Source organism: Crinia signifera, chromosome 4 (genome assembly GCF_055691185.1).
Source record: "Crinia signifera chromosome 4, ASM5569118v1, whole genome shotgun sequence".
In the NCBI taxonomy this organism is placed as follows: Eukaryota; Metazoa; Chordata; class Amphibia; order Anura; family Myobatrachidae; genus Crinia; species Crinia signifera.
The window spans coordinates 27421813-27435601 of record NC_139220.1 but is presented as its reverse complement, the minus strand read 5'-3'; the positions used below and the strand labels follow the sequence as shown (position 1 = coordinate 27435601).

At 45.6% G+C, this 13789-nt stretch overlaps 1 protein-coding gene across 3 annotated transcripts; it reads left to right on the top strand.

The window, feature by feature from the left end:
- The first annotated feature begins 6172 nt into the window (after positions 1-6172).
- On the top strand, positions 6173-9873 carry LOC146073902 (uncharacterized). Of its 3 annotated transcripts, none has more exons than XR_014473330.1 (6): positions 6173-6270; positions 6357-6437; positions 6519-6599; positions 6757-7943; positions 8112-9396; positions 9750-9873. XR_014473330.1 is itself a non-coding variant. In XM_083181470.1 (5 exons), exons 1-4 carry the CDS (start codon positions 6219-6221, stop codon positions 7938-7940), a joined length of 1398 nt encoding a protein of 465 aa, XP_083037596.1. In that variant the 5' UTR covers positions 6173-6218; the 3' UTR covers positions 7941-7943; positions 8112-9508. The 3 variants fall into 3 exon arrangements, 1 of the variants encoding a protein (XP_083037596.1); XR_014473331.1 differs by lacking the exon at positions 9750-9873 and adding an exon at positions 9516-9584; XM_083181470.1 differs by lacking the exon at positions 9750-9873 and having other exon boundaries at positions 8112-9508.
- The last annotated feature ends 3916 nt before the right edge of the window (positions 9874-13789 follow it).

Here is a 13789-nt window from a genome sequence, read left to right as displayed (position 1 = left end):
TTTATCTGGTTTAAAAAAAATTTTTTAAAATAAAATACGTCTACTTACTGTGCCGCAAATGGTGTCATCAGAAAGCTCTTGGTTGCACGCGGAGGTGGAGGGGGCAGGCTGGTTCCTTGTAGTGTTGCTGACCGAATCCCTGGGCAGCTCCTGGTCCACCGTGAAGGCCAGCAGGTCGTAGTACCACAGCCTGGGCACATAGACTTGGTCTGCCCCTGCCCCAGACCGCTTTGAGGACTCCACCTTATTTAGTTCCTTTTTAAATACGGTCCTCATATTAGCGATCCGAGTCCGGACCCACTCTACATTTGCTGTGGGGTAGTAGGTCTGGCTCACCCTCACCAGCTCCTCCAGAGCAGATAGCCTCTTCTGCCGATTCGAATGGTCTTTGGATTTGGTATTCCAGAGACAATTCTGATCCCTGTAGGCCTCAATGAAGTCCTTCATAAATTCGACATTTTTTTCTGCCATGGTTGAATTTCTGTTCCAAAAAATAAAATAAAAAGGCATATTATTACACCATAAACCATTTAATGTACAGGTGTTCAGTCTGTGGGACACTAGATATACTGTAGCTATAGTACAGGAGTTGAAACTCTGTGGGACATAGGATACACGGTCACTACAAGCCCCAGCATACCCATGGCCCACAGATTGAAGTCCCTGTCATAGAAAACTACACATTTTGTGTTAATACTCACCGAAATAATTGTCGATACAGTCCGGAAAATTCGCTGCGCTGCTCCGATCAATCCAACAGCAACGACGGAATATTCTTTCGTGCTGAACGTGGCTTGAAACACAGTGATTGGATGAGCACACGAATCTCCGCCCCACGCACGTGCTTCGCGTCACACAGACACGGGACATCGAGGAGCCATGTCGGAGGGTCTGGCGCCACCGCATATGGGGGAGGCCAGTACAGAACCTACAGAACCTTTGTTTTCCAATTCTGCACTGATAACAACAGATAAAGAAATCGCTGACAACAAGGAGAAAAAAGTGACGCGCGCATCCGCCATGTCATCTGCAGAGGTGGAACTGATGGTCAAAATGCTGGATAGAAGGGACTACGATTGTTCGAGAAAAACATACCCCAAGACAAATTATAGAAAAGAAATTATTATGCAGCGTGTATGCAAGGAGATAAAGGAGAAGTTTGGGAAAAGAAGGTCCAAATACCAGCTCCAAAAACGGTGGTCGGACCTGAAGCACAAGGAGCAGGCCAAGCTCAAGAAAATTCGTGGAATTATTAAAAGAAGTGAGTCCAATGCCCTAGGTAGCTTTATTAATATACTGTCATGATCCATTACATTTTGTGTGTTTTGCTGACATGTTGCTTGTTTTTACTCAGAGGAAATCCATCCCAGGAGAAGACATGAGGAAGGCAGAGACAGGGCCTCCAACCTAAAAATAAAGAAGGAGAGTACAACAGGTAAGGTTTTGTACCAGCACACCAACAGAACACATGTTTTATACACACAACAAGGGGTAGTAATATGTCACTTTACCTTGTCACTATAGATGATATCCAGGCTGCGCAGCCGATGGAAGGGACCGCAGAGGGCCACCAAGTGATTGCGATCACCAGCAGTGTAGATGGTGAGTGTATACTGCAAATCATCTTTATGGGATAGTGACGTATCATTTGTGGAAAGGTAAACCTTTCTTTATCTGTACTTATTATAGATATCATCGAGATTTCAGATGTCAGTGCAGAGGGGGAGAAGAACACACCATCACCTGACACGTCCAGCGACGAAAGCACAATGCAAGAAAACATGACACAAGTCCATAAATGTCTACAAGAACTTAGCGGGAAAGTCCATACCGTAGCCCAAAAAATTTCAAAAATCCAAAAAGGCGTAGCAGTAGTACACTCTTTATACGAAAAAATTTATAACGGTTTGCATTGTAAAGTCAAAAAATAGTTTGTGTACTTTATTTAACTTTTTTTCTCCTTCTTGTTTATTTGGAGGCCAGAAGCATGGTGCATGTCGTGGCAAGCAGTCTCACGGCAGCAACGCATCCCATGTGAGCAGGCCGGGATGTTCCCATGTGATGCGTTGCTGCCGTGGGACCGCTTTCCACTACATACACCACCATGTTCAAATGTGTTTTTATGTTTTTTGGATGGGTGGGCTTTCCTGCTAAACCTTCACACGTGGCACTTATGTCATGGCAAGCAGTCCCACGGCAGCAACGCATCACATGTGAGCAGGCCGGGATGTTCCCATGTGATGCGTTGCTGCCGTGGGACCGCTTTCCACTACATACACCACCATGTTCAAATGTGTTTTTATGTTTTTTGGATGGGTGGGCTTTCCTGCTAAACCTTCACACGTGGCACTTATGTCATGGCAAGCAGTCCCACGGCAGCAACGCATCACATGTGAGCAGGCCGGGATGTTCCCATGTGATGCGTTGCTGCCGTGGGACCGCTTTCCACTACATACACCACCATGTTCAAATGTGTTTTTATGTTTTTTGGGTGGGTGGGCGTTCCTGCTACACCTTAACGCAAGCACCTGTATAGAGAAAATATGTCCATTTGTACATTTAGATTTTGGCAGGTACCACAGCTGATATACTGCATGTTTTTTGGATGGGTGGGCTTTCCTGCTAAACCTTCACACGTGGCACTTATGTCATGGCAAGCAGTCCCACGGCAGCAACGCATCACATGTGAGCAGGCCGGGATGTTCCCATGTGATGCGTTGCTGCCGTGGGACCGCTTTCCACTACATACACCACCATGTTCAAATGTGTTTTTATGTTTTTTGGGTGGGTGGGCGTTCCTGCTACACCTTAATGCAAGCACCTGTATGTGATATACTCTGTTCAGGTCCGACCACCCAAATAAACAAAGTGTTCACAGTATTTTTTGTCAGTATTTCTTAATAAATGTTAAGTGTTTATGCAGAACAATGAACATCACATATCTATCTATCTATCTATCTATCTATCTATCTATCTATCTATCTTCTATAACTATATCTGTCAGGAATGCACACACAACGATTATTTATTTCAAAAGGAATGCACACACAACGAATATTCTTTAACAGCATGGCGCGGAAAGTACGGGGGAGAAGACTTCCTGTTGTTTACATGCTGCGCTGATGGAGGGATGACGCAGCTAGTCAACACCCACATGGGCGTGCTGCTTTTGGGAGGAATGATCGCAGGAACGGGCTGCATATCGATCGAACGTGCGTACACATGTCACTTTTCTTTCGATATGGAGCCGTCCTGTCGGAAGAATATTAAGCAGCAAAGAACCTGCGACCGACCGACCGTGGACGGCCAAGAGCGTTTTTGGCCGTTTATCGATCGCAACGAAGGGATCGGGACAGCGTACACATATATACAATCGAACGGCCGTTCGTCCGCAGATCGGAAGAACGGCCCGACGATTGTACATATGTGTACCCAGCTTTAGTTCCTGCATTTTGACATTTACAGGCATCGCTGTACACTAATCTGTTGTCTGGATTTGCCTTGACATTAGAACACTGCATTGGTTCGACCACCCCCTCCTCCTCCCCCCCTCTATCCCTTGCCAGTATGCGATACTGCATTTAGTAAAATGGTGCCTTGTGCCATCAACTGGAAAAATAACACAAGTGGTGACATCACTGGCAAGTCGGTCATGTGGCAGGGTGGCCTCACGTACAGGAAACCATGGCAGGGCTGGGCCCTGTTTCAAAGGGACAGACAAAAACAAAGCGTTAGGGAAATTTGTGTACAATAGAATACAGTAATACAGACATATGTCACAGTGAGGCTCATAACATTGACAGAGAAACAAAGGGTCAGGGTCTCATTGTGTCTGTCATCTTAGCAGTGATATCCTGGCGTACTGCTCACTACGGGCCTTATTCTAGTTCACTTTTTCTGACAAAATCCTTCTTAGATGGACAAAACCATGTGCACTGCAGGGAGGCAGATGTAAAATGTGCAGAGAGAATTAGATTTGGGTGAGTTATTATATATATATAAATATTTAAAAAATAGAATTAATTATATTTCCGCCAATAAATAGTAGTTACCAACCTGAGATCTCTATTGCTGTTGAGAATATGACAATCACTCCTACCTCTCAAGCTCACTGCCTAGGTGTTATCCTTGACTCTCAACTTTCCTTTGTTCCCCACATTCAAGCTGTCTTGAAATCATGCCACATGCACCTAAAAAACATACTCAAAACTTGCCCTTACCTTACACAAGACACTGCAAAATCTCTAATCCATGCTCTCATCATCTCACGCATCGAATATTGCAATAGTCTCCTTATTGGCCTTCCCCAATACAGACTCTCACCACTACAGTCCATCAGGAATGCAGCTGCGAGGCTGATCTTCCTAGCCAGACGTTCATCGTCTGCAAAGCTACTCTGTCAGTGACTTCACTGGTTACCTGTATTCTACCGTATTCAATACAACATTCTTTTACTTACACACAAAGCCATAGGGCAGTGGTTCCCAAACTGTGCGCCTAGGCTCCCTGGGGTGCCTCGGGACACTTGCAGGGGTGCCTCGGGTTGATCATCCAGGACCAATTCAAATTATTTATGATCAATTATTACTGGACAAAACCAGTGCTGGTGGCTGCCAATCATAAAATGTTTACAATCAGAAGCAAATCCTGCCCTTTACCACATAACTGAACCTAAGAAGCACATACTGTATAAAAACAATCTACTTAATTTGACATACAGTATATTTTTTGGAGCCTAGGGGTGCCGTGGAAAAATTCTGATACTCTAGGGTGCCGTGATTAGAAAAAGATTGGGAACCCCTGCCATAGGGTGTTGTATTGGGACTCCGACAGTCGGGATCCCGACAGTCATTATCCCGACTGCCCAGTGTCAGACAGCATGGCAAGAGCCACCTATTCTATTCTCCCTCTATGGGGGTCGTGGACCCCCACGAGGGAAAATAGCGGGTGGCCGTCGGGCACCCGGCTGTTGGCATTTTGATAGTCGGGATCCCGACGTCGGGTGAACGTCTGTAGGGATCCCGACAGTCGGGAACCCGTACGGCACCCAAGTCATAAACCAAACTACACCAACATACATCTCTTCTCTTATCTCAAAATATCATCCAACACGACCTCTACGCTCCTCCCAAGATCTGCATCTCTCATCCACACTCATTACTCGCTCCCATTCCCGACTGCAGGACTTTCTTCGGGCTGCACTCACTCTGTGGAATGCCCTCCCAAGCACAATAAGACTCTCCCCCAGTCTTCAAACCTATAAGCGTTCCCTAAAAACTCATCTCTTCAGGCAAGCTTATCAAATTCCAGAACCAGTCATAGAACCTTGCATTCTGGTGGAATCGATGTAATAAAGAATACAGTATCTATCCTTATGTATCAATACCTATTTCCCTATAGATTGTAAGCTTGCGAGCAGGGCCCTCCTACATTTTGACTGTCTGTAAATACCGTTTGTTGTATCACTGTCTTTGTAAAGCACAATGGAATATGCTGAGCTATATAATAAACTGTTAATAAATAGATAAAATATACATATACATAGATTACATAGCTTTACAGACAGTAAATTTAAGTTGGAAAATGTCATATTTTATCAGCATCTACACCAAATGGCGAATATATACCAAAATGAATTACAATTCATTACAGTGTTACGCTCATGTATTTTTGACATCATATAGCAGACCAGTCACCTCATAATACACTATGAGGAAGAGGAAGCCTGTTCTATAGAAAGACAAAAGTGGAATAAAGAGGGAGAGGTAGTTTTCTGAATGACAGATATATGGAGAGAAAGGGAAGGAGGATGAGACAGTGAGGGACAGAGGAAAGGAGCAGAGGAAGTGTGTGTGAGGGACATATAAATCACACAGCAGATAAACAGGGGGAGCAGCACAGGCAGTAAAGCTGGGTACACATATATACAATCGTCGGTCCGTTCTTCCGTTCTGGGTCGGACAGCCGTTCAATTGTATATGTGTGTACGCTGTGCCTACCGACCGATAAACGGCAAAAAACTGTCTTGATCGTCCATACTCGGTCGGTCGACGGTTCTTTGCTGTTTAATTTTCATCCGACAGGACGGCCCCATATCGGTACAAAAGTGCAGTGTGTACGCACGTCCGACCGATATGCTGCCGTCCTTGCGACTATACTGCCAAAGCTGGAACCTTGTTTTGTCATAAGCATCACCACAGGATCCAACAGAAGAGTCAATGGCACCAAAGGAAACCACGACGCTGAGGAAGTCACAAACATCACACACAGGTTAGTACTTTCCTTGATACTTTACATTGAACTAACAATTTAATTTGGCAACTGATTGATGAGGGTTTACCTTGTTTTGTCATAAGCATCACCACAGGATCCAACAGAAGAGTCAATGGCACCAAAGGAAACCACGACGCTGAGGAAGTCACAAACATCACGCACAGGTTAGGAATGTCATTACTGTTAAATTTTGGAATTTCAAAACAAATCAGTAAATAACATTAGGTAATGGTTGAATATTGCAGCTTCTGTGGAAAAGGTCAGGAGAAGGGTTTCATTTGGAGGATTTGACAAAGAAACCAGAGGACCAACAGTTGGCATGGCTGGTAAGGCATAGTGGCCCAAAAATTAGACTTTTTCTGTATACATTATATTAGAAACTTTTTTAAATTGTTATTTCGGTTAGAAATACAATGGGTAAATCTGTTGGTTGTTTTTAAAAAAGCATTTCACATAAAATACAAACATTATTTTGCATTACAGGTTCACACCAAACTGCTATTCAAGAGAGTTTGAGGAACTTGGAGCAAAGAAGAGCTGAAGATGCTGCAAGGAATGACAGCCGTTTTGAGAGGATGGAACAGAGCATGGACGAGTTGAAGACAGCCATCAGTCAACAAACGGAGGCAATGGTAACAATTGGTCGTTACCACGACCAACTTCTGGCCTCACATTTGTCTGTGGTGGGACAATGCCAGGCAATTCACCAGAAGATTGATGAAATCGCCAACACACAAAATCAACACACTGCAGGACAGTCAAATCTGCATCAAATCACTACACAGCTGACTGAATCACAGTCCAATCTTTGTGTGCAATCCCAACAGATGCAACAAACTCTACAGAGCATGCTTCTGTGGCAGCAGCAGTGCAATGCCAATACCACCATGATCTGTACAAGCCTTCAGCTGCTGACAGAAGAAAGGAGAAGATCTTCAGCCACACACGTTCAGGAACTCCAAAGTTCACAATCGACACAACTGGTTGATCCTGAATGGTATGCTCGACAAGTGGAGGCTGAAAGGGCATACCAGAGAAGAATTCAAATTGAAACAAGCCACCATCAAAGTCTAGATCAAATGCAGCAGACGACAACCACACCAGAGCAGCATCCAAGACTACATGAGAACGATCATTGGGAAAGAGCCCTCCAACAGGAGCGGCAAAACATAGAAGAGGAGGATCAGCGTAAACAAGCACAGGCAAAGGCTGAGCGTGCAAGAGCACAGGAGGCTGAGGTTGCCAGAGCCAAGGAGGCTGAGCGGACCAGAGCAGAAGAGGCAAAGCGGGCCAGAGCAGAGCATGAACATTACCTGAGAATGCAACAAGAAATGTGGGACCATGCAGTGAGGGAGCAGCAGGAGATAGACCGAAGAAAGAAAGAGGCATCCACTGGCCAACAGGAGATGCAGATAGAGGTAGCCCAAAGAGAGGAGTCATCCATTGGGCAACAGAAGACGCAGGAGGAGGTAGCCCAAAGAGAGGAGTCATCCATTGGGCAACAGAAGACGCAGGAGGAGGTAGCCCAAAGAGAGGAGTCATCCATGGGACAACAGGAGACGCAGGCGACCATCTGCCTGTTCGAGATGTGGCAGGCAGCACAGCAGAATAAGCAGGATCCCAAAAGAAAAAGAAAGAAGGACAAACAGAGGACAGAGCTTAAGTGAAAGGTCAATATTTCTTTTTTATATATGTTGCCTAATACTTGTGCAGTTTACTGTTTCAAATATTTTTCTATGTACTTAGCTAGGTGTTGTACCCTAGGGGCAGATGCACAGACTAGGAAGGGAAAGAGCATATCACAGTATGGGGGAATAATAACTCACCGTTTCTTACAGGAATTCACATCAAGGCTCCGCACCTCTGCCACACTGAAGAATTTGTCAATCAGCAACGGGATCCAGTCTGCAAAGAGGACAGGCTGGCACACAGCTTTCCAGTGATGCTGCAGAGGTAATGCTTTCCTCCCAAGCTAGGTGTTGTACCCCAGTGAATTAGGGGCAGATGCACAGACTAGGAAGGGAAAGAGCATATCACAGTATGGGGGAATAATAACTCACCGTTTCTTACAGGAATTCACATCAAGGCTCCGCACCTCTGCCACACTGAAGAATTTGTCAATCAGCAACGGGATCCAGTCTGCAAAGAGGACAGGCTGGCACACAGCTTTCCAGTGATGCTGCAGAGGTAATGCTTTCCTCCCAAGCTAGGTGTTGTACCCCAGTGAATTAGGGGCAGATGCACAGACTAGGAAGGGAAAGAGCATATCACAGTATGGGGGAATAATAACTCACCGTTTCTTACAGGAATTCACATCAAGGCTCCGCACCTCTGCCACACTGAAGAATTTGTCAATCAGCAACGGGATCCAGTCTGCAAAGAGGACAGGCTGGCACACAGCTTTCCAGTGATGCTGCAGAGGTAATGCTTTCCTCCCAAGCTAGGTGTTGTACCCCAGTGAATTAGGGGCAGATGCACAGACTAGGAAGGGAAAGAGCATATCACAGTATGGGGGAATAATAACTCACCGTTTCTTACAGGAATTCACATCAAGGCTCCGCACCTCTGCCACACTGAAGAATTTGTCAATCAGCAACGGGATCCAGTCTGCAAAGAGGACAGGCTGGCACACAGCTTTCCAGTGATGCTGCAGAGGTAATGCTTTCCTCCCAAGCTAGGTGTTGTACCCCAGTGAATTAGGGGCAGATGCACAGACTAGGAAGGGAAAGAGCATATCACAGTATGGGGGAATAATAACTCACCGTTTCTTACAGGAATTCACATCAAGGCTCCGCACCTCTGCCACACTGAAGAATTTGTCAATCAGCAACGGGATCCAGTCTGCAAAGAGGACAGGCTGGCACACAGCTTTCCAGTGATGCTGCAGAGGTAATGCTTTCCTCCCAAGCTAGGTGTTGTACCCCAGTGAATTAGGGGCAGATGCACAGACTAGGAAGGGAAAGAGCATATCACAGTATGGGGGAATAATAACTCACCGTTTCTTACAGGAATTCACATCAAGGCTCCGCACCTCTGCCACACTGAAGAATTTGTCAATCAGCAACGGGATCCAGTCTGCAAAGAGGACAGGCTGGCACACAGCTTTCCAGTGATGCTGCAGAGGTAATGCTTTCCTCCCAAGCTAGGTGTTGTACCCCAGTGAATTAGGGGCAGATGCACAGACTAGGAAGGGAAAGAGCATATCACAGTATGGGGGAATAATAACTCACCGTTTCTTACAGGAATTCACATCAAGGCTCCGCACCTCTGCCACACTGAAGAATTTGTCAATCAGCAACGGGATCCAGTCTGCAAAGAGAACAGGCTGGCACACAGCTTTCCAGTGATGCTGCAGAGGTAATGCTTTCCTCCCAAGCTAGGTGTTGTACCCCAGTGAATTAGGGGCAGATGCACAGACTAGGAAGGGAAAGAGCATATCACAGTATGGGGGAATAATAACTCACCGTTTCTTACAGGAATTCATCTGTGAAGACAAGGCCATCCAGGAGGAAGAGGACACTTCGGCACAGAAGCGTGCAAGGGTCCAGCCTGGGACGAGAAGACCATCTGGAGGCTGGCATAGCGCTCTCAAGGGTGCTGCACTCGGTAAGTTTCTTCAAGCAGCACACACCAAAAGAGGGTTGGTTGGAAAATGTCAGCTAGGGAAAGGCCATAAGGAGAGAATAGATGCAAGACACAGTAAAGGCAATAAGTAAATGATCTATTTTTTGGGGTGTTGCAGCATCTGTGAAGACAAGGCCATCCAGGAGGAAGAGGACACTTCGGCACAGAAGCGTGCAAGGGTCCAGCCTGGGACGAGAAGACCATCTGGAGGCTGGCATAGCGCTCTCAAGGGTGCTGCACTCGGTAAGTTTCTTCAAGCAGCACACACCAAAAGAGGGTTGGTTGGAAAATGTCAGCTAGGGAAAGGCCATAAGGAGAGAATAGATGCAAGACACAGTAAAGGCAATAAGTAAATGATCTATTTTTTGGGGTGTTGCAGCATCTGTGAAGACAAGGCCATCCAGGAGGAAGAGGACACTTCGGCACAGAAGCGTGCAAGGGTCCAGCCTGGGACGAGAAGACCATCTGGAGGCTGGCATAGCGCTCTCAAGGGTGCTGCACTCGGTAAGTTTCTTCAAGCAGCACACACCAAAAGAGGGTTGGTTGGAAAATGTCAGCTAGGGAAAGGCCATAAGGAGAGAATAGATGCAAGACACAGTAAAGGCAATAAGTAAATGATCTATTTTTTGGGGTGTTGCAGCATCTGTGAAGACAAGGCCATCCAGGAGGAAGAGGACACTTCGGCACAGAAGCGTGCAAGGGTCCAGCCTGGGACGAGAAGACCATCTGGAGGCTGGCATAGCGCTCTCAAGGGTGCTGCACTCGGTAAGTTTCTTCAAGCAGCACACACCAAAAGAGGGTTGGTTGGAAAATGTCAGCTAGGGAAAGGCCATAAGGAGAGAATAGATGCAAGACACAGTAAAGGCAATAAGTAAATGATCTATTTTTTGGGGTGTTGCAGCATCTGTTAAGACAAGGCCATCCAGGAGGAAGAGGACACTTCGGCACAGAAGCGTGCAAGGGTCCAGCCTGGGACGAGAAGACCATCTGGAGGCTGGCATAGCGCTCTCAAGGGTGCTGCACTCGGTAAGTTTCTTCAAGCAGCACACACCAAAAGAGGGTTGGTTGGAAAATGTCAGCTAGGGAAAGGCCATAAGGAGAGAATAGATGCAAGACACAGTAAAGGCAATAAGTAAATGATCTATTTTTTGGGGTGTTGCAGCATCTGTGAAGACAAGGCCATCCAGGAGGAAGAGGACACTTCGGCACAGAAGCGTGCAAGGGTCCAGCCTGGGACGAGAAGACCATCTGGAGGCTGGCATAGCGCTCTCAAGGGTGCTGCACTCGGTAAGTTTCTTCAAGCAGCACACACCAAAAGAGGGTTGGTTGGAAAATGTCAGCTAGGGAAAGGCCATAAGGAGAGAATAGATGCAAGACACAGTAAAGGCAATAAGTAAATGATCTATTTTTTGGGGTGTTGCAGCATCTGTGAAGACAAGGCCATCCAGGAGGAAGAGGACACTTCGGCACAGAAGCGTGCAAGGGTCCTGCCTGGGACGAGAAGACCATCTGGAGGCTGGCATAGCGCTCTCAAGGGTGCTGCACTCGGTAAGTTTCTTCAAGCAGCACACACCAAAAGAGGGTTGGTTGGAAAATGTCAGCTAGGGAAAGGCCATAAGGAGAGAATAGATGCAAGACACAGTAAAGGCAATAAGTAAATGATCTATTTTTTGGGGTGTTGCAGCATCTGTGAAGACAAGGCCATCCAGGAGGAAGAGGACACTTCGGCACAGAAGCGTGCAAGGGTCCAGCCTGGGACGAGAAGACCATCTGGAGGCTGGCATAGCGCTCTCAAGGGTGCTGCACTAGATAAGATAAGTTGCTGAATCTGATGCAAGGCATGCTGGGATGTGTAGTTAATAAACAACTGGAGGGCAGCAATTGCCCAGCCCTGCTCTAACCTTTGAACTTATATGTATGGCATAACAGTTTGGAACTTCAATATGTAGTATTGCACAGGATCCATTGAAACTATGTAATCAATATTTTGTTTTTCCTTTTTTTTTTCAGCACAGAAATTTATGAACTGAAGTCTTTTGAAAAAAGAATATTTAAAGGAAAGAAAGTATACCAAAATCAGAACCTAAAAAATTTGCATTAAAATGATTCTGCTTTAAATGAATGTATTGACCGGTTTAGATTTTTAAATCAAAAATAGATTAGATATATTAACTGGACTGAAACTTTGTGGACTGACTGAATAACTTTGTAATTGCGCACATATTGCATATAAATGTAATGTAAAATTATTTTACACAAAAATAAACATCTGTAATTTGTGATTGTATTGTAAATGTAGTATATTTTGTGGAAATGAGTTTAAATAAACTTTGGAATTGGCATTCTTCTCTCTGTGATTTACATACTACAGTATGGGATTAATAAGATCTGCAATGGGTTAACATTGTCTGGCAGCATGTAAATCAGGCATATACAACTATGGCCCTCCAGCTGTTACGAAACAAAGTCCCAGCACACAAAGAAGTCTCAACACCTGAGGGAGAGACAGCACTCCCCCAAAGACAATACGCAAGATACAAAATTCAGACGGAGACAACACTGGCGCTCAAAAAAAATGCAAACGTTATCAAATGTGTGACTTTCAACACTTGTCCTCGACTGGATTCAATCCAGGACAAGTGTTGAAAGTCACACATTTGAAGCATTTGCATTTTTTTTTTAATGCCAGTGTTGTCTCCGTCTGAATTTTGTATCTTGTGTATTGTCTTTGGGGGAGTGCTGTCTCTCCCTCAGGTTCCCAGCATGCCTTGCATGCAATGCTAAAACTATGCTGGGATATGTTAGGTGCAAAATCAAAAGGGGGGGATAGTGCTCTAGGGATTTGATCAAATAAATTGTACAATCTTTACAAATATGTATTGTTTACCACATGAATTGATAATATTATAGAAACCATACCCACAATTGATAGCAAACTAGGGAGAGTCCGTTCCTAGTATGCACCAAGAATTTATTGTAGAAATGATAACTACCACTCCCGGTTAAATGCTGGCATGCTTCTGTAGGCACCTTCCATATGTCCAAGTGGCCGGACCAAAACTGGCACAAATAACTGGTAACCACTGGTAGTTTGAAGAAATGGTGGGTCTTTTTACAGCAGGAGAAGAGATGGCTGGTGCACCAGAAAATTAAATGACCTCACAGATGGAGATGGGTGGTTTACAGTTCAATCTTGTAGCCTGGGGGTGTAGCTCATAACAGACAGTGCTGTCAGTGTGCTCCCAACGGTGCCGCCTCCAACCGGTGACTCCTATCTTGGGCTGCACCCCAGCCAATGCCTCCTTAAACCTATGCCTCCCAATGTTGATACCCCCAGCCTGTGCCTCCCAATGGTGACCTCCCCATCCTGTGTCCCCCAACGATGCACTCCCAATGGTGCCCTGCCTCCAGCCTGTGCCTCCCAATGGTGGCCACACCAAGCCAGCGCCTCAACATGCCCAGCCAGTGCCTCTCGACGTGCCCACCTCCAGCCTGTGCCTCTCTACTCCCCCCCCACCTCAGCCCGTGCCTCAAAACGTGCCCAGCTTGTGACTCTTTATGTGCCCCCCCCAGCCTGTGCCTCTCAACATGCCCACCCTCAGCCTGTCCTCTCCGTATGCTCCCGCAATGTAGTAATGTCTCCTTACCCTGTGTCTCCCACATTGTACCACAACAATGTGTAGGGGAATCTCTAGTCTCCTTTTTTTTTTATTCATAATTAAGTTTTTATTTATTGAGAATTTTAATACAATATAATCACATTAAGAACAATAAACAGCAGATATGTTACTCAACAAAAGGAAAATAAAACAATACATTGGGGGTGAAGATATTGGTAATAGAGGTCGGTAGATACACCGAGCAATTTTAATCGTAGGTACATAGAAAGAAA

Bases quoted from the DNA above. Each gene is read 5' to 3' on its own strand.
- LOC146073902 (XM_083181470.1), top strand. From the start codon at position 6,219: ATGGCACCAAAGGAAACCACGACGCTGAGGAAGTCACAAACATCACAC. The intron at 6,438-6,518 runs GTTAGGAATGTC...TGAATATTGCAG, and splicing joins GTCACAAACATCACGCACAG to CTTCTGTGGAAAAGGTCAGG. The intron at 6,600-6,756 runs GTAAGGCATAGT...TTTGCATTACAG, and splicing joins ACCAACAGTTGGCATGGCTG to GTTCACACCAAACTGCTATT.